The sequence below is a fragment of the Alosa alosa genome, chromosome 6, assembly GCF_017589495.1.
Source record: "Alosa alosa isolate M-15738 ecotype Scorff River chromosome 6, AALO_Geno_1.1, whole genome shotgun sequence".
Taxonomy (NCBI): domain Eukaryota; kingdom Metazoa; phylum Chordata; class Actinopteri; order Clupeiformes; family Clupeidae; genus Alosa; species Alosa alosa.
The window spans coordinates 8,572,766-8,597,487 of NC_063194.1; the positions used below are offsets into that span (position 1 = coordinate 8,572,766).

Below are 24,722 nucleotides of genomic sequence, written 5' to 3' on the forward strand. Positions count from 1 at the left end.
ACTTGGATAGAATAGGACAGATAAGGGTCACATTGATAGGATTCTTCAATTAGTCTGTGCCTGATTGTCTTGTTTACATGATAATTGTCACCATGAAAGAATAAGTAAGTAGATTACTTTTTTGCATTTTGGTAAACAAAGACAACCATTTGTTCTTATAGACAAAGGCAAATTAATGTAATTGTCACTTATAGATGCAATACACTCCCAAATATAAGACTTAACTTCCTGAGTCTGACTATCTTTCAGAAACGGTGCGGATAGTAAGGTAGTAATAGTAATAGTCTACACCTAAAAATACCAAGAGTAAGAGAGGGTTTAAGCAAGCAAGACGTTAAACTCAGGTTGTGTGTCATGCCAATATCATTTGGCGTGAGTCACTGTTTATTTGACTCTGTCTTCCTGAACTTCTGATCTGCATGTTTAAACTATGAATAGATCTTTGTGAGGACAAACATACTCAGTCCTGTTTCCTCATCCTCTCTAGTGGCAAGGAAAGTGGGGCTCATCTACAAGTCAAAAAGCACTTAAGCATCAATGCTCAACAACTGAAAATGTGTGTTATGAAAATAGAAGATCAAAGTGGATTACTCTAATTACAAATTTCTGTCTGAATGCCCTATTTGCAATCATACACCAAAACTGATGTTGATTTATTGTGCTACAGCATTAACATACACAAATCGATACAGTGCGCAATGTTCGTCTGCGTTGGTGAAATAAACTGAACGGTGTTTATGGCTATCGTGAGGTCTAACATTAATTGCCCTTTGCATACAGGGCTATGATGACTGAGGTTTTTGAGATTCACTTCTACACGTGGGCGGGGCGGACCGCCTGACATCATTCATCTGTATAAAAGCAGCAGCTGTGGCTTCAAGCTCGCGCTGAGAGAGGCTTCAGAACAGGGCGCGCACGCTCCCCCCAAACAAAGAGACTACTCGGGCATTATTCCATCCACAGTGCGAGAGCAGAAACATCCCCCCTTTCCACTCCAACGAAGCCTAACGAGCATCCTCTCTTCCACCAAAACAAATCACCATGACTGCAAACGGAACCAGTGACATGCTCAAAATCCAGTTTGGGCTCATCAATTGTGGGAACAAGTATCTCACAGCCGAGACATTCGGGTTCAAGATCAATGCCTCAGCGACCAGCATGAAGAAGAAACAGATTTGGACCCTGGAGCAGAACGGTGATGACTCCAACATTTTCTTTCTGAAAAGCCACCTCGGACGGTACATTGCAGCAGACAAAGATGGCAACGTCACAGGTGACAGTGAGACCCCGAGTCCTGATTGTGGGTTTGTTATCACTGCACATGATGATGGGCGCTGGTCCCTGCAGTCCGAGCCCCACAAGCGTTATCTGGGAGGCACCGAAGACAGAATTACCTGCTTTGCTCAAACCATCTCCATTGCCGAAAAATGGAGTGTCCACATTGCTATGCATCCCCAGGTCAACATCTTCAGCTTGACGAGGAAGAGGTACGCACACCTGAGCTCCAAGCAAGACGAGATTGCCATTGACAGAGATGTTCCTTGGGGCGTCGATTCCCTGATCACCTTGGTGTTCCAAGACCAGAGGTATCACCTGCAGACATCCGATAACCGGTTCCTGAAGAATGATGGCAGCCTGTCGCTAAAGCCTGACAAGACAACAGGATACACGTTGGAGTTCAGGTCTGGGAAGGTGGCGTTCAGAGACTGTGGTGGTAAATACCTCGCTCCCTCTGGTCCCAGTGGAACCATGAAGTCCGGCAAGAGCTCCAAGGTTGGGAAAGACGAGCTTTTTGTCCTGGAGCAGAGCCATCCTCAAGTGGTGCTTACTGCAGGCAATGAGAGGAACGTATCTACAAGACAAGGTAAGGACTTTCCACACGCATTATTAAAGTGTGGGCATAAATGGAGTGGCTGACAGCGAGAATAGCAAATCAGTTTGTGTTTAGCTTCAACTGTAATTGATTTACTGACATGAGTGTAAAACAAAAGACAGCTATATAACTATTGGCTCACTAAAGGAATAAACCATGTTCAACCTTTTAATAAAAAAAAATATATAATGTGTGTGTATATGTGTGTGTGTGTGTGTGTGTGTGTATGTATGTATGTATGTATGTATATATATATATATATATATATATATATATATAATAAAAATAATGTATATAATGGGTCATCCTTATGAAGGAAATACCAGTAGACATATGCAGTTCAGACCTGTATGCATACACCCATCATTTTCTGTCTGTGGTTCCTGTGTGGCCATGGGTGGATCTGCTAGATTTGTAATTATTGCTAGGCATAAAATGGTACTCCACACGACTAAAAGGCATCCTAAGCCATTCAAATATGTGAACCCCATCATTTCACAGATGTTGAGGAGAACCATTTTGAAGCAGAAAGAGTATTGGGGAGGAAGCTAGTCTCCATTTTGAATTGCATTGTGACACAATTCAATGAAATGGTTCTCATCCCTCCCTGAACAGAACCTATGATGTAGGCTACAAATCCCCTGAATATCACAAAACATTGATTTATAAGTCTGACCTGAAAGATTTGCAGTAACACATAACTGTGAAATGAATTTCTAGGCTGCTTGCCGGCTACTATTGCTCCATTGTGAAGTTGCCGGCATCTTGTAATTGAATTATGAGTGAATCATGCCATTACTGTAAAGTCCCAAGAGAATGGATCAGAAAACAATAATGTGTGCAAGAATGTAACACTGGCTTCTATTAGATTTGAAACAAATCCATAATTTTAAGTGGCAAAACATTTCTCTTCTGCTTTGCCCTGTAATGTACCCCATCAATCTTTATTTAAAAGGCAGAAAAGACCCCTAAGGTTACCTGGCACTCATCACTGCAGACTTTTGACCTCCTTCTGGCATTTGGGATGTTTTGACCAGAACAAGTGTCTATTTCAAAGAGAAGTACTAGAGCACAGTGCTGGTGTGTGTTTGCTTTTCTTGACTTTTTTCCCCGTTTTTTTTTTTTCTTTTCTGTGCGGCACACTGCAGTGCTTTAGACAAAGATGCTGAAACCTCATCCTTGGCTGACATGCCGGGGATGTGCAGGGCTTTTCTGTGCCAGTGTGCTGGACGGGTGCCAAGAGGCTGGTGGCCGTGGCCTTGGCATGTGGTCTATCTCTGCAGGTCCGAGTAGAAAGGGGGAGAGGAGCGATTCACTCGTGTGTAGCAGCCTTTGTTTTTTCAGCAGGGCTTTCACTTGCATTCTTGTTTGTGATTTTGAGAAAATGCTTGTGCCCCACAGGCTTCTGCAGTGTTTGCTGAATTTGCTTATTGGTTCAGAGTAAGGCATATGTCATCAGCATTGTGTTTTTATTTGGGGGGGGGCATCTGGCTGGGGTGATATAATCAGTATTTCACAAGATAATCTCTGCCCCTCCCCTTTTTAGTATTGTGATCAACCCCACACGATGTTTTGTCCAAATATGGCCTTATCACCAGACGTATGCAATCACATTAGGATAAATCTGGTCCAATACAGTGTGTGTTTTTCCCTCTGAAACACTCAACAGCAAATTGAATTTAGTGGCTTTGCCGAGTGAGAGATTTGTTTTTCACCCCCCTCCATCTTTGAACCATGTGCCTGGATTCTTGTCGAGCATTTTGTAGGGTCGACTGAATGGCCTGAGATTGTGCTGGGAGGTGATGAAAGAGGCTGGGGAGAGAGAGGGGAGGCTGGGGAGAGAGAGGGGAGGCTGGGGGAGCCTGCGGAGGGTGGCGTGGTTGAAGGAGAACAAAGGCCGAGTGATCCGTCCTCGCCTCCTCCTCGCGCTGCACCCCAGCTGCTCCGATCAGCAGCCTCCACAGCACAGCTCCCTGAACAATGGGGGCCTCGCCGGCCAGAGGAGGTGGGGAGAGAGGCAGGGAGACCAGCAAGCAGGAAGGCAGGCTGACGACTCTCCTCTCTCTCTCACACACGCACACATAAACCACATGGAGAGGGAAAACCCCTGCATTCTGTAGGCATTAATTATGTGCTCAAGACCAGAGTCTCCAGTGGATCCTCTCACCCAATTTATCAGTCTGGCTGGAGGATTAGGATTTGAGGTTTCTTTATGCTGATGGCTGTCCCCTTATCTGCCCCCCTGGCTTGTTTTTGGGGGCTCTTCCTTGCCAATTGCCCTTCAAGGTTTGTTGGCCATTCCTCAAGCTCAGCGAGGGTTTAAACAGATAGCTCTCTCCCTTTTATGTTTACTCTGCTCTGGAACCCTGTTGGGGCCATATTCATGACCCACATACCCCACTGACATGAGGATAGAATAGAATTGCGTATTCCTGTTGTCACTTTTTTAACTTGCATTGTATTCAGATTCCATTTGAATTTGCATTGAAATCATGCAGGGGTGCACATACTATAGCATATAAAAGTATGCCTCCCACTGCTAGCCACCAGTTTCACACCAAGATCATTGTACCTTCAAACTGTGCTGTTAAAGCAATGCAGTACAACATCCACAGGCCCGATGTCTGTAAAAATGCCCCCAGGAGTAATGAGTTGAAGTGGGGGAGGGGGAGAATTGATGTGTGTGTGGGTGTATGTTTCCTGGTTAGACAGTGTGGCTGCTGGTGGCTTCAAAAAGCTAAAAGTGCTGGGTGAAGATGCAATGGAGAAGTCATCTTTTTTTCTCTGAGCCCTCTTCTCTTGCTTGGCCTCTTTCCCTCTCAGGTCCAGGATTGATTTAAAGCTGGCTCTAAACTCTCTTAGTCATTCTCCCCTGCAGATTGACCGTTTGGGAGCATGTGTTTCTCATCTTGGTCATTTATTTTCTTTGCTCATTCATCCTCGCATATTTCTGCAGAAACTCAATCTGCTCTCCCGAGAGCCCCAGCTCTGGCATGGTAATTCTTAACCATTGCATGTTGGGCTCACCATTTTAAGAGCTAGGAAAAGTACATACATGAAAGCAATCACAGTGGTGCAGATTAAAGAGTAGTGTCTGAGATTGTGGATGATTAAGACTAGCAAAAAGGCTCCTGTCATTTTACTGCATTTTGTCTTTTAGCAACTCCCTTTCCCCCCTCTTTTATCCTTTTCTGTTTTCAGTTAATAGTTTTAGTTGAGTGCATCATGTCTGGATATTTGAGCTCCTGGGGATCTTGTTATTGAGGGAAGGGATAACATTAGGATATTTGACATCCATTTGCTGTGGGAAAGAATCAAAAGATTCTTTGTATTGTCCGCCTGACATCATACTCTAAATATACTGTTGTGTAGTGGACAGTATATGGACATGAATGGGTGATTCATTGGCAGTTGGGTCTTTCTATGCCTGCATTATCTACCATAACTGCTGCCACCCACCCCATTATGGGGTCTTTACTTGATTTCATAGTAAACAACTGGCCCTCTGGTTTTTGCCGTAGCTGGCAGTGGACTCTTTTTGTTGTCAACCCTAAATGAAACGGATGTAGCCTCATGAACCCCCTCAGGCCCAAATGTTTTCCATGAAATGTCCCATTGAGCATCCTGGCATGTGTGTGATGGTCCACAATTCCTGAGGAGATTACCTCCCCGTGGTGTTGGCGCAGGGTGTGTGTGCCATGGTAAAAGAGTTGAGAAGCCACTGGCACTTTACGCGACCCGTGCAGACAGTTGAGACCGGAGGTCAAAGCTGCTCTAATCTACGCTCTCGCCATCTCCCTTGCTTGTTTAAAGACTTATTTTGCTCAATTAGAGTCGCTAAGGCAGATCAAAGACTACATTTATTTTCCCCCCCGGCACTTGTCAAATAAGCAGGATTTCCGAGTAATCCCAGGGATGACCGTAAAGCCTACACTTTGTCCTCTCTCCTGCTCCCCTGCCAGGCATGGATCTCTCTGCCAACCAGGACGAGGAGGGTGACCAGGAGACCTTTCAGATGGAGATCAGCAAGGACACCAAGAAGTGTGCTTTCAGGACCTGCACTGGGAAGTACTGGACCCTCACTGCCAATGGCGGCCTCCAATGCACCGCCTCCACCAAGTGAGTCAGGAACAGTTCAATCTTTATTCCATACTCAACACTATCCAATCACTGAACAATATATAAAACACATTGGTCCCTACAGTAAAGCTTTGGAAAACATAAATAAAAATGACTTGCATTGCTAGTCCAGTTCTCCAAATGTGGTGCCCTTTGCAGACGTTATTTGTTATCTAGCAAAGAAAATTATTTATTCATTAGAACTTCAAGACAGCTGTTTGCATGTTCTTCAGCTTCTTAAGCTTCAGTCCATATTTTGTGACTCTTGGCAAACTTTGTCGTGACTTTTACCACAACTTCTCATCACCATTTTGTGTGCAGGACTGCAAATTGCTATTTCGACATCGAATGGCGTGAGAAGAGAATTACTCTCCGTGCTGCCAATGGAAAATATGTTGCAGCCAAGAAGAATGGGCAGTTGGCAGCCACTATCGACTCTGCAGGTGAGAGAGGTGGTCCTAGCTGCAATTAGTGCCGAGAGATTTAAGATAAACGTGGTCTCTACGTCTAGACAAGATTAATGCACGGCTGTGGTGGAAGTATCTACACTGTTGGCTAGATTAATAGACCCCATTAGGATATGGTGCATTCTGTTGGTTAAAGCCCCTCTTTGGACGGTGCTCAACATGTCCATTTGCTTTGCCAGGAGAGACTGAGGAGTTCCTCATGAAGCTCATCAACAGGCCAATCATTGTCCTGCGTGGGGAGCATGGCTTCATCGGCTGCAGGAAGGTGACCGGGACCCTGGACTCCAACCGCTCCTCATACGATGTCTTTGGACTGACGTTTCAGGATGGCGCCTACAGCCTCCAAGGTTTGTATTGGCTTATCTACATCTCTGATGAAGGGCTGCTTCTTTAATGGCCACCATTTTGCGCCACTAGTTTAGACTCTATTTGATTCCTTTTGTGGTTGGTTTTTAGCTAGTTCTCCTATACTCCATGGCAAAATGGGGCACAGTGCAAGCCAAAGTCATGGTTTTCTTTCTACATTTTATGAATTGTTGAGGGGAGGAGGGTAACCAATGGCTAAATGCAGGTACTAATGTCCATGTACATTTTTCTCTAGATTCCACTGGAAAATACTGGATGGTGGGGAGTGAGACTTCAGTGGTCAGCAGCAGTGACACCCCTGTTGACTTCCTGTTAGAGTTCTGCGATTACAACAAGGTGGCCCTCAAGGCCATGGCTGAGGGCAAATACCTGCGGGGCGATCACGCCGGAGTCCTGAAGGCCAACGCTGACGACTTGGACAGTTCCACCATGTGGGAGTACTAGAAGCACTTAAATTAACCACTGTGGCTTTTGTGTGTTTTTTTTATTTTTTATAATTTTCCTTCTGTTTTTTGCATTTTAAAAACATTTTTTTTCCTCTCAAAGAACGTGCACACAGAGGGTTTGATTGGTGGAGAAGTGATGCTGAGGGTATACCTGGCGCTGTTCTTAGTGAGACGTCTTAAAAGGACTGGTTTAATTTCAAGATGGAGGCCCACATGTATTCCAGCGTCCCTGGGATGAGTCTGCTCTGCCAAATTCAGATTTGTCTGTCTGAAGCCCATGCAATTCTCACAGAGCTGTCCATTAGTCAGCCTGCTTTGATCAAAAGCCAAAAAATCTCCCAGCGCTAGTCTCCCGATTTGCCAGTTGTTCACTTTCTCAGCATCTAAATTGGGTGGGGGGAGGGGGGTGGGGCACAGTGTCCAAAACTGCTGCTTAACTAGAGATACATTTTGTATCTCTGCATCATGCGTTTCCCAATACATTTAGATAAAATGGAGGCACCAGGTTCTGATCCTGGATCTGTTGTAGGTTGAAGGGGTGATGGCTCAGAGTAAAAGAGTGTGATCCAGCAGAGGTGCCCCTCAAAAGGCTGAGCACACACTCTCCGCCATATGTACAGTGTATGTTGAAAAGCTGATATTCAACAAAAGGGAGAATACATTACCCACTATCCTGTTCCATAACCTCATCTCACCGGGAGGCCTAAAGTTTAAAGTAGTGTCTGTATATAGCACAGTAGTCTCAAAAGATGCCTTCTCTCCCTCGCCCTGTCCTTATGCCAATCCTTGTCGTACGACCCCCTCCCCATGGTCCAGATCTGTTCGCACATGCCCAGATCGTTGCTGGCCAGATACAGTGGGAACTGTTTGAATGTTTGTAGAAAATGTGATTTTTTTTTTTTTTTTCTGTCTTCGCCATTAATTAATCTAGATAATGAAGTTAATCTCCCAAAACCACTGGAAGTGATGATGTATGAAGAATGGTCAACATGCTGACCATCTTAAAAAACTTTGTTCTCTGATTGGGAGATTGAAATGTGCTAATATCTAATTAAGAATGAACTGGATGTTATTGTTTGTGCCATTATAGTTATTGTTGATTAAGAGGGGAAAAGGTAAACTGGAACATCTCTCAAAAACCATCTCAATGACTGAGCAGAGCAGAAGACGCTAGTGTTCCAAAAGAACCCTGCAACAAACTAAGTGGAAGTCACTCTACCATTGTATGCTCTGTAGTTGTGGGTGTCACATTACTTGTATTCTTCCGAAGTTATGTTGTTGCAGGTTCAACACAATATTTATGGTTAATCAAAAAGAAGCCCACCATCCTTCATGACCCATACCATGAAGGTCGTGAAGGAGTGGCGTGTATGTGTCTCACATCACACACATTATTTTTTTTTAAAGGCATGTGTCTACCTGGAATGTGCACTTCATTCACTTGAAATAATCTCAGAACCTTTTTATTCCTGTTTTCTCAAAGGCACAGACCATTATCATGGTTTCAATTGCATAATCGTTACTCGCTGTTATCCAAGTTGTAAATAGTAATCCTTTGGGGGGAAAAAAGAGAAAAATGAGGCAAACTGATTAATCATCTCAACTGGCGTGATCGCATACCACTACCGTCCATTGCAGGGCGAGAAAGCTGATTGTTCTGTCTCAGCTTATGAAGTCAATCGTTCACAACTGGAAACAAAAGGAGGTCTCATCTTTTCCCACCCTCACAGCTGGTGAGGGTAAGTTAGTGTACTGCATGACAAACAAGGGCCCAGCACTGCCTTAGTTTTCACTAATCAGCAAAACTAACCTCATGGGTGCCACGACTGCAAAAAACAAACAAACAAACAAAAAAGCACCCCCAAGATTCCACACAAGTCGTTGAAAACTGGTGCTTATCTCTAGCTTTTTTACAAATGCCATCATTATACCATTACGGAAGATGCAGCAGTAATCTAAATGTGATTGCTGCCTGCTTAGAGCTTTATCTGAGCACAAGACTGATTTATTAACCTGCAATTTGAATAATGGAAGGAAATCAATAAGGATGCGAGATTTCTGTTTTGTTGTTCTTTGGAAAGAAGGGTATGATGATGACTGTGCCTATGTATACAGTATGGTCATTAAACATTCCACATCTCTACTTTGTAAAAGTATTTCCTTATTTTTTTCTATTATTTTGATATTGTGGTCATTTTTTTCCTTGTGCCATGGATACAACTGAGATTCAATATGAAATAAAGTAAAACATTTGAATATGAATCGGAGTGGACAAGTTCTTGGGTCTTTTGTGGTATTGATTGTGTTGACATTCCCTAATTCACATGCTCCATTAAATATTCTTTGCATTCATGTGGCAGGGAGGGTATCGAAACTCCCAAGTTACTCCAACTCTAATTTTAAGACCAAAGATGGAAGCCTTTGTTTTTAATTGAATTTAAAGTCTTTATTAAATTGACTTAATAGCATTTAATAACATAATCCCTAATCCTATATACACACATATCTATGCAAAACCTTTATCCTGTATAGGACTTTAAAGAGCATCACACAGCCTTTGTTGTGCCTCCTGGGCTTGAAGCTTTTCCCTTTTGTTGATGACTTTGAGGAGATGGAGGAGCCTGAACTCTTCGAGCCGTGACTCAACCCGTTCATCGTTTACTTTGGAACTCGATCTGCTCCCCACATGACATGGCTTCCAAACTGCTTTTCCCTCCTCTTCTCCTCGGGCAGAAATTGCTCACCGAGTCCTCTGGCGTTTCTGGCTGGTTGGCGTGGTCTGAGAGTGCCCAGCTCATGAATGAGCCCTTTGTCTCTTGGCTTGGATGTTGCTCCTACCGCAGTCATTTGCATGATGGGGCTCGCCCTCCCACATCTGTTGAATCAAGAAACAGACCACACCACGGTCATAGCTAAATTAAGCACTAGGAAATAAACATTTTGTTCTAGGAGATCAACTCTTTAAAAATCAAAAATCTACATATAAGTTGACTGCAGCTATTTTGTTTGGGGCATTTTGCAAGTCTAGAGAAACAGCTAATACTGTGTCCTCTCATTTGTTCTCAAGTCTCAAGTCCTGTGTGTGACTAACATGCATACCTCCAACTGCAGGAGGTATCTTCCCCACAGAAAGTTTGGGTTACGCCGAGGATGACCCCTAGGAGCTAGCTGGCCCAGGCCTAGCGTGACGAAGGCCAAGACAGCAGCTGTGAGGAGAATGGGATGAACTTATCCACACCACCAGGCCCCCATACAATCACCACCCCCACCACTCCCCTGGCTCCTTTGTGGTCTCGGCCTTCTCTCCACCCCCCCACCCCCCTTGTGAGCACTCTAATGCAATAAGGCCACCAGAACAGCTCCCTAATCCACTTTGCACTGCATCCAAAAACAGGCCAGGGGAAAAGATGTCAGCTGGGTTAATTGTGGATGGTCCCAGAGGTCTGTAGTTTGCCCTAACAGATGCATCCATCACTGGTCGACAGGCATGTTCCTATGAGGAGCTATGCATGACATCCCAAAACTTTACTGCAATTTATTGCGTGAGACTGCTTAGAAAGAATTTGGAGTTTTTTTGCCTCACATTCAAGCTGGGTGAGAACATACTTGGTGTGATGAAACTATCTTGAACATATTTTATTCTGTTGAAATTTGTTTTTGAGGTTCCTAAGAGAACTCGTGACTGACTGAAAATATTGTCCTTTACCCACAACAGGAAATAAAAGAAATGATTACCAATAGATGAACAGAAACTTACTATACGAGATTTTGCAGCAAGTGAAATGTACAACATGTTGACTCCAATAACTGTGGCCATTTGGGGCTGCATTGTTGGAATCTTGGATTGCAGTTGGCATGACAACCAGCCCTGTGAAGACTAAGGGGTGACTCCTGGGGGATCAAGAGGAGGCAGCTAATGCAGATGGCAAGATTTGGGAGACAAAACATCACAGATAACAGGATTTAGGTAATGGTAGCTGTTCTCAAAAAGCAGTCGCCCCAATCCTTGTGCATTCATCAACTGTAGCAGGCAATGATTTAGTCTGTAGCAGGCAAAGATTTAGTCTGTAGCAGGCAAAGATTTAGTCGCAACGGCCCAAAGGGTAAGCAAATTGCCTAATTCATGTAACTCAGCAAGGCATTCAAGTGTGCTAGAAAAATAATAAACACAAAAGTCTACCCCGTGAGGACCCAACGTTTCCTCAGATTACTCAAGCTTACTTTACCATTGAGACAGTCACATAAATGTTCAAATGGGATGGGTTCAGGGCAAGATTTAAAAATAATAAACCTTATCATGTAAAACGGTGACAAGCCAGAGGTCGTGATATTGAACTGAGGGCTGAATAAACACAGCAAAATAGCAGGGAATTGTGAATAACTAACTACATGATAACATTGAGATGTGTGACCAGAATTCAAAGGGCCATTGATTTCTCCATAAATGTAGCATTCACAACATGCTATAAATTGCTATGGGCAGTAAGAGTAACAAAGACCCCCTGTATGTCCACAAACAGAGACACACATATCTCCATCTAGACAAAACATCCTCCGCTACGTAAATAAAGGGCGCTGGCAAGCACGGCGCCTTATTTCAATAACTCCCTTTTAAATGATCTCACAAGATTAATACAGCGCCTGGTCACAAAACTCCAGTTGGTCACAGGCAGAATCCTCAGCTGTCACATGCTGTCACCTTTGACCTCTCAGAGGAAGTAGAACACACATCCCGTCCTGTCATGGTTTAACGGCCGCTCTCCTCACCCCGAGGCGAGACAAGCTGAGATGATGGCACTCTTATGACTTGCTCCGAGTGGGGTGGGTCACCCTGGGGGCGGCCATTAAGTCTCCATCACCTCATGAGTGCTGGCCAGTTTAACAGCTAAGGAGATGAGAGACAAGAGACGAGGGGGGGGAGCATGATTCAGCCAACACCACATGGAGTGGTTACACCAATGGGTCATGTGATGCCAGAAAGTATGCATCTCAAATCGGTCTATTTTTGTAACCCAATGCACTGGATCTCCAAATGAGTGTGCCTTATGTGATTTTTGGGAAATCATAACACTATACAGTTAAGTATAAAGAGCCACCTGACAGCCTCTCTGCATCATCTAGGTAAGGGTGTGGTATGTAGACAGACACTTAACAGTCCTTGGCATCAGGTTGAGTGAAACAGTGCCAATAGTAAATCTATCTGATGCTTTGACAGGGTATGCCACACAAAACCTGACAAATGCCTTTAATACTTTTAACATTTCATCACTTATATCAACCCAGGATGGCAGATTCTTGTCAACTAAAATCATGGCACTCTCAGGTGAGGGAATATCCACCCTTACCTTGTCTGAAATCTGAGTTACATGCATCACAGTCGGGAAGTTATGAGAAAAGTTGCCAACACAAGTAATAAAAGATTCAATATAATTTGGATGTGTTCCACAAGTGGAATTTCATTGTTAAGTGTTGAAGTTGAACACTTTAAATAAAAAAAATGTGCCTGTATGAAAGTAGGTTACAGCAGCATTAATGAAACATGCTTTTCAACATAATATGAATTGCAAATTCAGTGCTGTGAAACAGGAAATGCATAGCCTGGTGGTTTCCCCAGTAAACCAGGATGTTTAGCTAATAGCTTATATCCCTCCTCCCCTCCCCAAACAATGGCCCCTTTAAAGCTGAATTCCAGAGTCACTCCATTGTCCCATCCTGACATGGCACAGTACACTGCAGGTGACACTGCAACACAACTTCAAAATAGATCTTAACTTTCCCATGCTTTTATGGTATAGGCTTTTGTTTAGACTGGGATGTAAATAACATGTCTCTCATTAGCCTTTTTTACATATAGAAGATAGAAGATGCACATCTACCTTACTTAAAACAGTTCAAATATGACTTGCTGAGTTGTTAAGAGCTCATTGTTTGATTATAAATACGGATGACCAGAAATGTATTGCTCAGCAGACAGGAGGAGACCACAATGACCTTTCCCATCTTGACTCAGAAGAGCAAACAAAACAATGGAGTGTTTTACAATGAGCCACTGGAGTGTTTGTGTTCTGCTTATATAACTTCACTTGAAATCCCACAGGAGGTGGATGGAATGTCAGTCACTAACCCCGGTGATGCTGCAGCACGACATGCTCCTGCCAAAACCCATTGTGAAGAACCCAGATCCACAGCCTATGAAAGAATGCACTGCACAAGAGGAGGAGGGCAGTGTTGGACAATGATATAAGCTACATCTTGTTTTCCATCGAACCCTGTCTCCTTCTCTCTTCCAATTCCTATGTGCTGACTGTGACTCTCTCCAATGAAAAACAATGGGACCCTGAAATTGGCTGGGGTGAACTAACAGACTGGTTGGCCCTAATACAGTAGACTCAGCATCTGCACGTCTCCAATCCTGGTCAACATTTTTACTAAACTAGTCCAGTATGGGACTAAGATACTCACTTGAACTACACATGTTTGTGTGGTGGAGGTTAAATTACGTGTCGGTGCTACGCAAGACCTCATTTTAAAGTAGACTAACTAGTGTGCTCAAAACATCTTTTCATCAGTGATTAGCGCGTGGGGTTGCCTGGGGTGGATTCAAGCGCCGCCACATGTGAGCCAGATCCGGTTACAGAGGCCTCGACTGCGGAGGCCAGGCTGTGAGTAAGCTGCTGGGGTCATAGCCTTATCCCCACCTTCCCGACCTACTGGCTCCATCTGCTAACAAATACGGGTTAAAAGTGTGAAACAAGGACATGTTCATGCCGTTTACCCAGTCATTTGAGGACCAAGGAAAGGTTAAGATACATAAGGTAGCACATTTGAGGAAAGCTGTATAATAAAAAAAGAAGGGCTAATAGAAAACTGTTAGGCACCTCTACATCGCATAAACTGAAAATACCTGTCTGAGAAGGATGAACTTTTCTTTGTTAGTTAACTGATTGAGATTGTACTTGCTGCTTGTAGAACCAAAGATAACTTGACAGATATCCTTTCTTTCCAAAGCATCTGTTTTCGTAATTGCTGTTATTAAAATGTTACAGCACGCCGCTAGCCTGCATGTACCATAAGGTCTTACAGCAGTCCTCCAGAATTCTGCTTCAGTAGCCTCCCCATCCCCCCAGCCATCAACGTCGTCTCCAACACTCTCACACCTGCACTGTCTAGCCTAGCATTTCCTCTCATCCATAGGGAAAGCATTTTTATGTAGTTGTGAAATGGAAAGAATGAAGGGAAAGTTATGTCCTCCTGGAGGGAAAAGCATTAGCTTCATGTTACAGAACGAGAACAATACTCTTAAGCCCTCACGGATGATAATGAACCAAGCAAAGAGGGGGAAAAAAGATCCTTGCTGGCACCAACTGGAGACAACTGTCTCAGGACTCGCCAACGCTGTTGGGTCAAGAGCCAACTTCAGTCTAAATGCCTTCACCATGGTGCATGGAGACCCTCCGTAGCCCAAGCTGGTGGTGGACAAAAGCCCAGCAGAGAGGCCTGGTGCCAGGGGAAGGGAGGGTGACCACAGGCCGGGGGCTGTGCTGGAGGACGGAGGATGGGCTCAGTAAACCGCGGGTGTCCTTTCTCTCAGGGCCTGTGCGTGAGAGTCAGGGCCCAGCAGGGTGTACAGGCATGGGGCAAACAGTCACGCAAAGGCAGCAGGCAGCACCATTCAGCTGGGCTCGGAGGTGGTAGTTGTGGTGTATTTGGAGGGGGGGTTGCTGAAAAAAAAAAAAAAAATCATCCAACCCAGCCAAACCCCCCCATCACAAGTGAATAAAAGGTGGCTGTAGTGGACCTGCAGAGGTACTCAGCTAAGCCTTCTTGCCATTCTAGTCAATCTAGTCACAACCGTGACTAAAAGCACCTAAGGCACGAGCTGGAGCTGCCCATTGATCAATTGCTGATCAGCAGCGTTTTAGAGCCTTAGTTATTTAACTGTGTCATGTATAGCCAGTAGCCACCTCTCTCTGCAGCATGGGGTCAGCAGACCACAGCCTCATGTTTCAGAGCCGTACCATCACCCATGTCACACACACACCCACAGGTCTCGCATGACTCCTGCCTTTGATTCCTGAGTGCAGGAGCGAGTGGGCGTCCACACACACACACACGATAGGAGTGCAGTTTGGGGAGATTCCAAATCTCAACCGTTTTACATGCAAGGGTTTTTAAACACTAACGGTTTTAGGTATCTGTGAATCTCCAACGGATTTTTTTTTTTTTTTTTGTGTGGGGACTGGAGGCACATGAGTTGGCAGAAGTGGTGGGGAAACAGAACCAGGACTGTGACTTTAAATGTCATCTTACTCGACATATGGACAACGTAAATATTATAAATGGATACCATGATTATGTGCATGTGTTTAATCAATGTACTGCATATGAATGCTGCTATAGAGCAGCTAAGTTGCAAACATTGATCTGTAAGTAGTGCTATATCTTAGACCTCTATGGCACTAATGAAACTGTACAAGCATATCTCCTAGGTACTTGAAAAGCAACCACTTCAAGATACATTTCTGGTGTTTAGTAAAATTCCACCCCTCCCCCCTTTTTCCCTTTCCCAACTCTATTCGCTTGCGCTGTTGTGAAAGAATCCTCTGAGTCAGCCATTTTGCTCTGTGGCGCTGTCTGTGTTGTTTATGGCACTCTGAGCAATGATAAACAGACGCAGCATTCAAACTAGACCGCGGAAATGTCACCACAACAATCACAAACCAGCCCTGGGATGAAAACGACGCAATGCCTTTTTGAACAGTGAAAGGGAAGAAAAAAACATTTCAATAAAACGCACAACTTGTGCTGGGAGGTAAGTGAGATAGAGACTAAACTAGGCTAAATATGACACATTTTCTACTTTGTGAAAAGCAGACAGCACATCATTGTGTCTGGTGTCTCAAACTTGAGGCACTTGTTCTGCTCCAGATACAAAAAGCATCCACTTTCTTTCCTCTTATTTGAGCAGTGTACTGGAAACAAGCCTTCTGGGCCATACAGTCCCCACCACATTCAAGTCAGGACACGTGTCTAGACAATACAGACCACCATACAAACATATAACAATCATACTGGCAATCAAAACATCACAGAAAGCTTTTCAATTCCCAATGACTTAAGCAAAATCAGACTGACTGAAAGGTTTTATTGTTTTGTTTGTTTTGTTTGTTTTTTAATCAACAACTTTTTTATCCATTTTCTAACGGTTCAACAGTTTGTGCTTCTTTCAAAAATATACTCGATGTAACAAAAAAACAGCCCAACAGGCACTCGGATTTTTTTGTCTCCCAGCCTCTGGCAACAGGCTTCTCAGTCCCTCCATGACACGCATTGGGAAAAAAAAACGCAAACGAACGAAGGAAGGGGCTTTAAAAGTTGAAAAAGCAAACAAAGGGGGGGGGGGGGGGGGGGGGTGCAGCAGTAAGTGGAGCTCCATGACAACAGACACGACCGCGGCATGTGTTTCATAGAGGCCTGAAGAAGCGCTGATGGGGTCCATAGTGCATAGGCAGGTTGAAGTTGAGGTGCATGTTGCGGGGGATGTGTGGCGGGAGGTTGGGGATCGGGGGCACGTATGGGGCCGGGATGGGCGGGTGGAAGAGGACGCCGCGCTGTGGGCCGCCCGGACCCAGGATCATCTGGCGGACCAGCAGAGGGGGCTGCACCGGCAGCGGAGGGACGGGGTGGGGGGCCGGGGACGGCCGAGGCCGCTTGGCGGCGATGGGCTCGGGGGGAGGACCCACACGCTTCCCTGCAGAGTCTGGAGGAGAGAGAAAAATAGCGAGCACATGAGAAAGGAAGGGAGAGAGAGTGAAAGGAAGAGAGAGTGAGAGTGAGAGAATAAGAAAAGGAATAGAATGGAGGGTATGTGAGAGAAGGACACAAAGCAAGGTGAGGGCGACAGTGAGGAACATTTCTATACTCTTTGTTAAACAAATGTTGCAGTGGAGAACTTGTGCTCCGGGGAGGCAAAAAAAAAAACCCAGAAGCTTCAAATAAAAGGGAACATAGCAAAGAACTAGACGCTGATACTACAGTATATCGTTTGTCATTTCACTGCTGTCTTAAACACACCCAAATGATAAGATTTCGATACACAGTATATACAAAGTATGTACTTCTCTAGTTAGCTACAAGTCAAATAACATCTCGTCTATCTGTCTGTTGGTATGAAACACCTCAGAGCTATATATAGCTATATGTATATTAACAGTTATAACAATAGAATAGTTTCTTACAAGAACTACTGATGAAAGCACACCTCATGATAGCAGCTGCTTTTAAACACACTTAAGTGTTAAGTTTCCGAGAACTTACAACCTACACAGAGCAGCTACCTATTTCGACATAATGTGGTTGTCATGTCACCCTCTGTGCTGACTGACTGACAGCCTATTCTGACGAGGTGAAGAGTCTCTGACCTGAGTTTTTGTTGAGCTCGGCCTCGCCTGCCTTCTGGATCTCCTGAATGATCCGCTCATCATCCTCCTGCAGGCAAACGAAAACAGAGGAAAACAAAGAAAGTGGGGGGTTAGGAACAGAAAAATGACACTGCACACAAAAACCAAAACAAAATGGTGTCTATATTCCTTGCGAGTTGTGGAGTGGCTGGTCTTCTAAGGGACATTACTAGCCTCGTTGACACCATTACTAGCCTCGTTGACTGTATCTCAATTTAGATTGAGAGTGGGTCTGGAAAAGCTTCATTGAATTAGGACTTCCAGGGGTGAAACTAGCAGCGAAATTAAACTTAAATTGGTACATTACCAATTTGAACCTCATAACAAATCGTTTCAGAAGTGCACCAATCAAATCTTTCTTGTAAACAAAGGTTTTAAATGCAGTTGTTTACTACATTCTGAAGAAAATGCACGTCCATATCTGTTAAACCCTGTCGCCATAGGCACAGCCATTGGTTGTTTTGAATGCACTGCTCTATCTGTAATCATATAAAACCTTCCCCATGCCAGATTAGCGATTGTAATTGGTGCCTGGGGTTTTGGAACATTGGAAATGGGCGGGTTTCCAATGTTCCAGGTTCGTCCGGGTTTTTCCAGGCTAGGACACTACATAGGACCAACACAAACAGCCCCCTTGTGGCCATACTCCCATTGTCCACTCACAGAGACAGAGGAAGCTCCGCTGAGTGCCAGGTGATTAGCCCGTGCCACTGGTGTGACGATAATTGCTTGTCTCCTTCACCCGTGGGACAGAGACTCGGCCAAAGTGCCGATGAACACGGCCTGTCGAGCAAAATTAACCACGCCACAACAGGGCCTCACAAAACCTCCCACACTGACCGTGTTGTTGGGCACTAGAGTCGCCTCGGTCAACACCTCGGTTTACTAATCTGCTTGTGCTAGGTCATCATCTTTGACATGAGGATTTGACCATGTGTGAGAGTGTTGAGGCAGAAACTCAAGAGTAAGCGCCAGTTAGGCTAGCAGAGTTGACATCAGGCTCTGAACATGGCCTGGTGTTCACATCAGATGACTCATCCTCTCACTGGGTGACACATATAATCTGCTGAGTCACATTCATCTTAATGAGGGATTTAATCCAAGGAAATGTTTGAAGGCGAGAGCGACGACCTTAGCACGACACTAGCCTTGGGAGCAGGAAGGTTATGCTAACGGCTAACAGTGGTACACATGCAGGTTAGAAAAGAAGAACCTTTGAGACCAATTATGTTATCATAACGGATTAAAATACAACTATATTATTACTCAAATCACTAGTAAGATGTCTACATGGAGAAACATCTTCTTTCCTGAATTTGTCCAGTTTACTGTAAGTCCAAGTCCAATGACCGCAGCCAATCACCAGAAGCCCAAGGTTCAACACAATGAATATGAACACAGACGATGCACAAGCATGAGAAGTTAATTTGCATGCAAATCCATACAAATCCTTGTCTGATCTGTACCAGGGAATCTAATCTTAAACCCATCAGACTGAGCTTCTGATGAAGCCACAGATAAACTGCATCCGATATACTACTGGGGATATTAATAAGCTCTCAAGACACACTCTGGGAGGTTTCTCTGACAGAGCTTTTTTTTCTGATATTACAATGACAATATGTAAAGTTGTGTAGTTACTTATAATAGTGCAGGGAGTACCTGATTGGCTAATGTGACACCACAAGCTCATCAGGGGATATTTAAATGATGCTAATGGTAAAACTACACGCACAACTCAAAGCGATTTCAGGGCATGTATCAAAACAATTAATGGAAACACATTTTGGCTACTGGGACTCCAAACAGATACTACTAATTAGGGTTAACAACAGCCAAATCGCTAGTGATGGGCAAATTAAGCTTTGGTGAACCACTAAACCACAGCAGTGTGAAGCTAGCAACACTAATGAAAAAATCCAATATGGCTTCCACATGTAGATTTTTCAACATAAAAGTTCTTACCCAAACCAGTATATGTAACCAAAAATATTGGTTTGCTAAGGACTTTTATGTTGAAAATGTATGAGTGGCGGCCATCTTTTTGCTTTATAGCTAGTGTCACTAGGTTCACACTGCTGTGGTTCAGTGGTTCACCAAAGCTTCATTTGCCCATCACTACAAATCGCTTCCTAGGTAACCAAGCCAGGCAGCTCACAGTCTAACAGTGGGTTATGTAACAGTGGCAAAACCTAAGTAGGTCTTAGAAAGCGAGGAGGAGCTCTGGCTGGAAAGGAGAGACGTACTGAGCTATAACCAACGGCGCTGGGCCTACTCCAGACGGGTAACCTGAGAACCGGACCGGCCAATCAGGGGAGACGGACAGAGAGCATGGGGCATGATAAAACCTTCTTATCGGTGTCGGCCATACTGGCCATCGTCACTGGAGCTACTGCACTTGGACAGACACCACTGAGGGTTGGGGGGGTTGTGTTGGAGGAAGAGACAGACAAGCTGCTTTCAGACACGTCCTCTGCAGTATATGCGGAGCTTTGTCAAACGGAGTCCGACCCTTCGGGTGATTCAGATATGATGCGATATGAACGACACTGACGCACATGAACAGAATGTCTGCGTGGTTGAACAGGTTGAACTTAGTTGAAACACGCACATGAACAGAATCTCCGCATGTTCTTTGCTTCGTTCAAACATGAGCTCATTTACATAATGTCCGTCGGAAATACTAGGAGGGGAGTAATGTAAGAGCCAGCGAAGTTAAGAATTCCAAATAGCTGGTTATGTTGTTGTTCAGATATATGGCCCAACAGCTTGACATCCGCAGAACATGCGGACTTACACCTAGGTCTGCAAATTTAACAGTGTTCTTAAATAGACCCCAAGCACCTCCGCTGTGCTTATGACACCTGCTCAAACTGTGAAAGTGCAAGGCTACAAGCCTACATCACATATGCAACAGCTTGCAACATTCTGCTTTCATATTTGACGGGCAAATCATGGCAAATATACAGTTCTCATGACCCACACATAACTCCCACAGCTGATCTATAGAATATCTAAACATTTTGAAACAACGGACGTCTATACATTTTTGCAAAATTGGCCCTGGTCTTGGGTCATTTGGGCTTTCAGTTGTATAGGTGTAGGCAGGTGTATGTATATGTGTATGTGTGTGCTATGGTTGGACTTGGACACACACACACACACACACACACACACACACACACAAGTACATTTGGTGTCTATGTGAGCCCCTTACCTTGTGCTCATCCAAGGGGAACCAATCTAACATGTGACCGTTTCTCTTTTTGTGTGAGCATGTTTGTCTATGAGCAAACAGGATTACATGCTAATGTATGGTTGAACAAAGAAAACGATCACATCTGTTTGTGTCCTGTGAACAGGGCCTAAAGGCAGTTGTGCCTCTTTAGAGTGTTTGTCTAAGCACAAAAATGTGTATGTGTGTGTACATGCAGTTCCCAAGTAAGTTAGGGTCAGTTTTTGAGCATTTGCCTATGTGTATGTGCGTCAGTGTGTGCAGCTTTGGCTTGGGTGGGCTCACCGTGGGGTCGGACCAGAGGGAGCATTTCTTGCAGTGCCTGCAGGGGGCGCCAGGCGAGCGGGCGTGCTGGCAGAAGTGGTTGTAGCCGTTGATGGGCTGGCGGCAGAGGTAGCACATGAAGGCTCCGCAGCGGCAGGACATGCGGTTGCAGCCCTCTGCCTTCACCAGCCCCGTCCCGCACTTATGGCACTTACGGATGCGCGCCGCCGTCATCTTCTCCTCGCTGATGTTAGACGTCACACACACACACACACACACACACACACACAGACACACATGAAAATCATAGGCAAATCGCCATTAGGAGTTTATTCCTTAACCTATAAATCACAATGTCCAACAAAGTTATGCTATCAAGGTAAAGCAATTTTCCTTTACATGACACAGAAGGAGAATCTCCTAATCAGCAAAATATATCTAGTGCTGAGAATTGCTGTCTATGCCGCATTTTTTGAAAATAACTGTCTAACTGAAAAATCTATTGTTTTGTACCATTGCCAACCCTTTGGCGTTCTGAAATGAGTGAGAAAAAGTGGACCATTTCTGTGATTGGCTTCATGAATCATGCATTAATGGGAGAGCATCAGTAAAAGTGCAAAAATATTGAGTGGGAAGTGGGTCTAGACCCCCGTTAATCACGGCTGGCTGATACGGGCACTGTGGCTGCTGCTCTAACTGTGGAAAGCGTGTCTGGTAAGAGACACGGACACACAGCCAACAGAACGGACAGGCAACAAGGGAGAGGTGATGTTAAATAGCAGAAATGTTGACCATTATATAGATGATATGGAGCAGTTGTAAGTATAAGTAAGTATAAGTATAAATACTCTTTTGATCCCGTGAGGGAAATTTGGTCTCTGCATTTAACACACTCAGCACACAGTGTACACACAGTGAGGTGAAGCACACACTAATCCCGGCGCAGTGAGCTGCCTGCAACAACAGCGGCGCTCGGGGAGCAGTGAAGGGTTAGGTGCCTTGCTCAAGGACACTTTAGCCGTGCCTACTGGTCGGGGTTCGAACCGGCAACCCTCCGGTTACAAGTCCGAAGCGCTAACCAGTAGGCCACGGCTTTTGTGTTGCATCTCTAACATTATATTAGAATACACTGACATGTTTAGTGAAAGCAAGAAGACAACATTTCCATTCCATTTGTCTGATTAGCAAATATAGTTTGTCACAACAGAGTAATGTGCCCAAAGCAAGAGGCCATATTTGTCAAATCGAACAGGCCTGCATACAATGTTTAAATTGATATTTGCAGCATTTTGTTCCACAAGACTTCACTAGACTATCTGCAATTACATGCCCTATGATACATTTTGAAAAAAAACAAAAAAAACAAAACAGAAAAGCTCAAGTTGTTCCTGTTGATTTAGGGACAGGTGTCAAAATGCAATCTGTTTTTACACTGTTACGGAAGCAGTATGGGATTGACAGATTCCTGTCTTTATCAAGGAAGAAGGAAGTTGAAGAAAGGTGTCAAAAGAATCAAACTGACAAACAGGATGTGAAGTCTCCATGGCATCGCCGTTCCAAACACAGGGAGAGGAAGGAAGCCGATGGATCCGCTTCCTGTTCAGACCAGGAAGTGGAGGACCACCATGTGGCCATAGGAGGAAGACAACAGACACCCCAAATGCTGTGCACATGCTTCTCCTGCTAAATAATGCAGCGCGATTTCCTATCAGAATTTGGGTTCACATGATCAATGGGCACTGGGGAATACAACAGAGGCAGCTCAGCGATATTAATGAACTTGGTATGAAGCAAACGTGAGTGTGAAGAAATTTTCCAAGGGATTTCAGTGGTGTGTGTGCACATATTGGTGTGTGTGCACGTATTGGTGTGTGTGTGCACGTATTGGTGTGTGCGTGTGTGTGTGTGTGTGTGTGTGTGTGTGTGTTACTGTTGCCTCCGGGGCATGAGTGAAGGGGCTGACGCAGCACATGCAATGCTAATGAGGCTAATGAACTCCCCTGTGGCCCATTACAGCAGAGAAGAAGCCCAAATATTGGGCGGGCTGAATTATTTAGAGACAGGCACTCACAAGGCCACCCGCAGCCGTATCTCGTCCCTCTCCACCACCTGCTCGCACGTCTTCCCCACGTGGTCCTTCCACACCACCTGGCACTTCCTGCAGCTCTCCTGGGAAAGGATACACACACAAACACACACAAACACAAACATATTAAATACACTCACACCTGCATTCCTGTTCAGATCTGGGAACAAGGCAATTATAGACAGTCTGTAGTCACAGGATTTCAGCTATGGAAATCACAAACAAAACAGTTGTTTTGTCTGCAGTAGCCCTAAAGCTATGGTTATCACACACACGCACACACCTCATAGCGGAAAAAAAATCTGCAATTGTACAATTGCTATTTATGCTATGTATAGCTTATAACTACACACATCTTTTACACACACACACACACACACACACACACACACACACACACACAGGGTTCCCTTTATTTTTTATTTATTACCTAGCATCCATCAGAAGCAGATGTGGTAGTGTTGCCTGTGTGGACCATCTGGGATTAATAATATTAGCCATTAAGGCTTACAGTCAAGCCCACACCCTGCAGGCTAAGAGAACAGCACTCATAACTGCAGCCCGCCAGACAGCTGCAGAGAGGACAAAAGTGGCAACTCCCTCTGAGAGAGATGGGTGGATCGGACCCAGCTGTCTGGTCGACCCACAGCCATCAGCGAGGATGATGTGACCACACCTGAGGCAAAGGGCGGCCATTTCAGACAAAGGACGAGGAGGCATTTTTGAGAGCTGGCTGCTGCCTGAAATAGTGTTGAGGGTTTCCACTGGAGTTGCATATAAAGCAGCCCCACACTATTAAGATGTACAGTAACAGGCATTACAATAAGGAAGAGGCTGCTACACTAATATACCATAAAACACACTGAGTGAATCTGACAGCAGCTGCAGCATGCTGAAAGCAAAGCTCCAGAAGAGCGCTCCTTCACTGGGAGCCATTGACTGGCCTCCCACCGCCCACCCCAGCCCAGCCCCCACCTCAAGCCTGGTTGCCTAGAAACAGCGTTTTCATCTGCTCCATTTTAGTCATGCCTGCCCACGATACTTTGCCTTTCAGCTGACTGCAGAGGACATCTGTGCCCGACGCCCTGCTTGGCACACAGGCCTCCTCCCTGCCTCCCTCTCTCCTTATTTCTATCTCTCTCTCCCCCTTTTTCTCTCTCCCTAGCTCTCCATCCCTCTCTCTTTTCCTCTGCCTCCTCCATCAGGGCGAGAGGCGAAGCGAGTTAAAATGGGCACAATAGTACGCCTCCTCGTTTCACGGTATGGCGAGGAGAGAGAGAGAGAGAGAGAGAGAGAGAGAGAGAGAGAGAGAGAGAGAGAGAGAGAGAGAGAGAGAGAGAGAGAGAGAGAGAGAGAGAGAGAGAGAGAGAGAGAGCGCGTTGGCGAGAGGGGTGAACACAGCTCCT

At 44.9% G+C, this 24,722-nt stretch overlaps 2 protein-coding genes across 3 annotated transcripts in view; one reads left to right on the forward strand and one right to left on the reverse strand.

The window, feature by feature from the left end:
• The first annotated feature begins 887 nt into the window (after nt 1-887).
• fscn1a (fascin actin-bundling protein 1a) lies at nt 888-9,533 on the forward strand. The gene is made up of 5 exons (XM_048246600.1): nt 888-1,864; nt 5,836-5,992; nt 6,314-6,435; nt 6,639-6,806; nt 7,061-9,533. Exons 1-5 carry the CDS (start codon nt 1,042-1,044, stop codon nt 7,267-7,269), a joined length of 1,479 nt encoding a protein of 492 aa, XP_048102557.1. The 5' UTR covers nt 888-1,041; the 3' UTR covers nt 7,270-9,533.
• Nucleotides 9,534-16,396: 6,863 nt separating this feature from the next.
• Nucleotides 16,397-24,722, reverse strand: part of rnf216 (ring finger protein 216) — a 42,226-nt gene continuing 33,900 nt past the window's right edge. For both annotated transcript variants that reach the window (XM_048246364.1, XM_048246363.1), the window contains 4 exons: nt 23,302-23,399; nt 21,252-21,474; nt 17,693-17,759; nt 16,397-17,031 (listed from right to left, as the gene is read on the reverse strand). In XM_048246364.1, the coding sequence (XP_048102321.1) occupies nt 16,736-17,031; nt 17,693-17,759; nt 21,252-21,474; nt 23,302-23,399 (684 nt within the window). In that variant the 3' untranslated portion in view covers nt 16,397-16,735. The remainder of the gene's footprint in view (nt 17,032-17,692; nt 17,760-21,251; nt 21,475-23,301; nt 23,400-24,722) is intronic.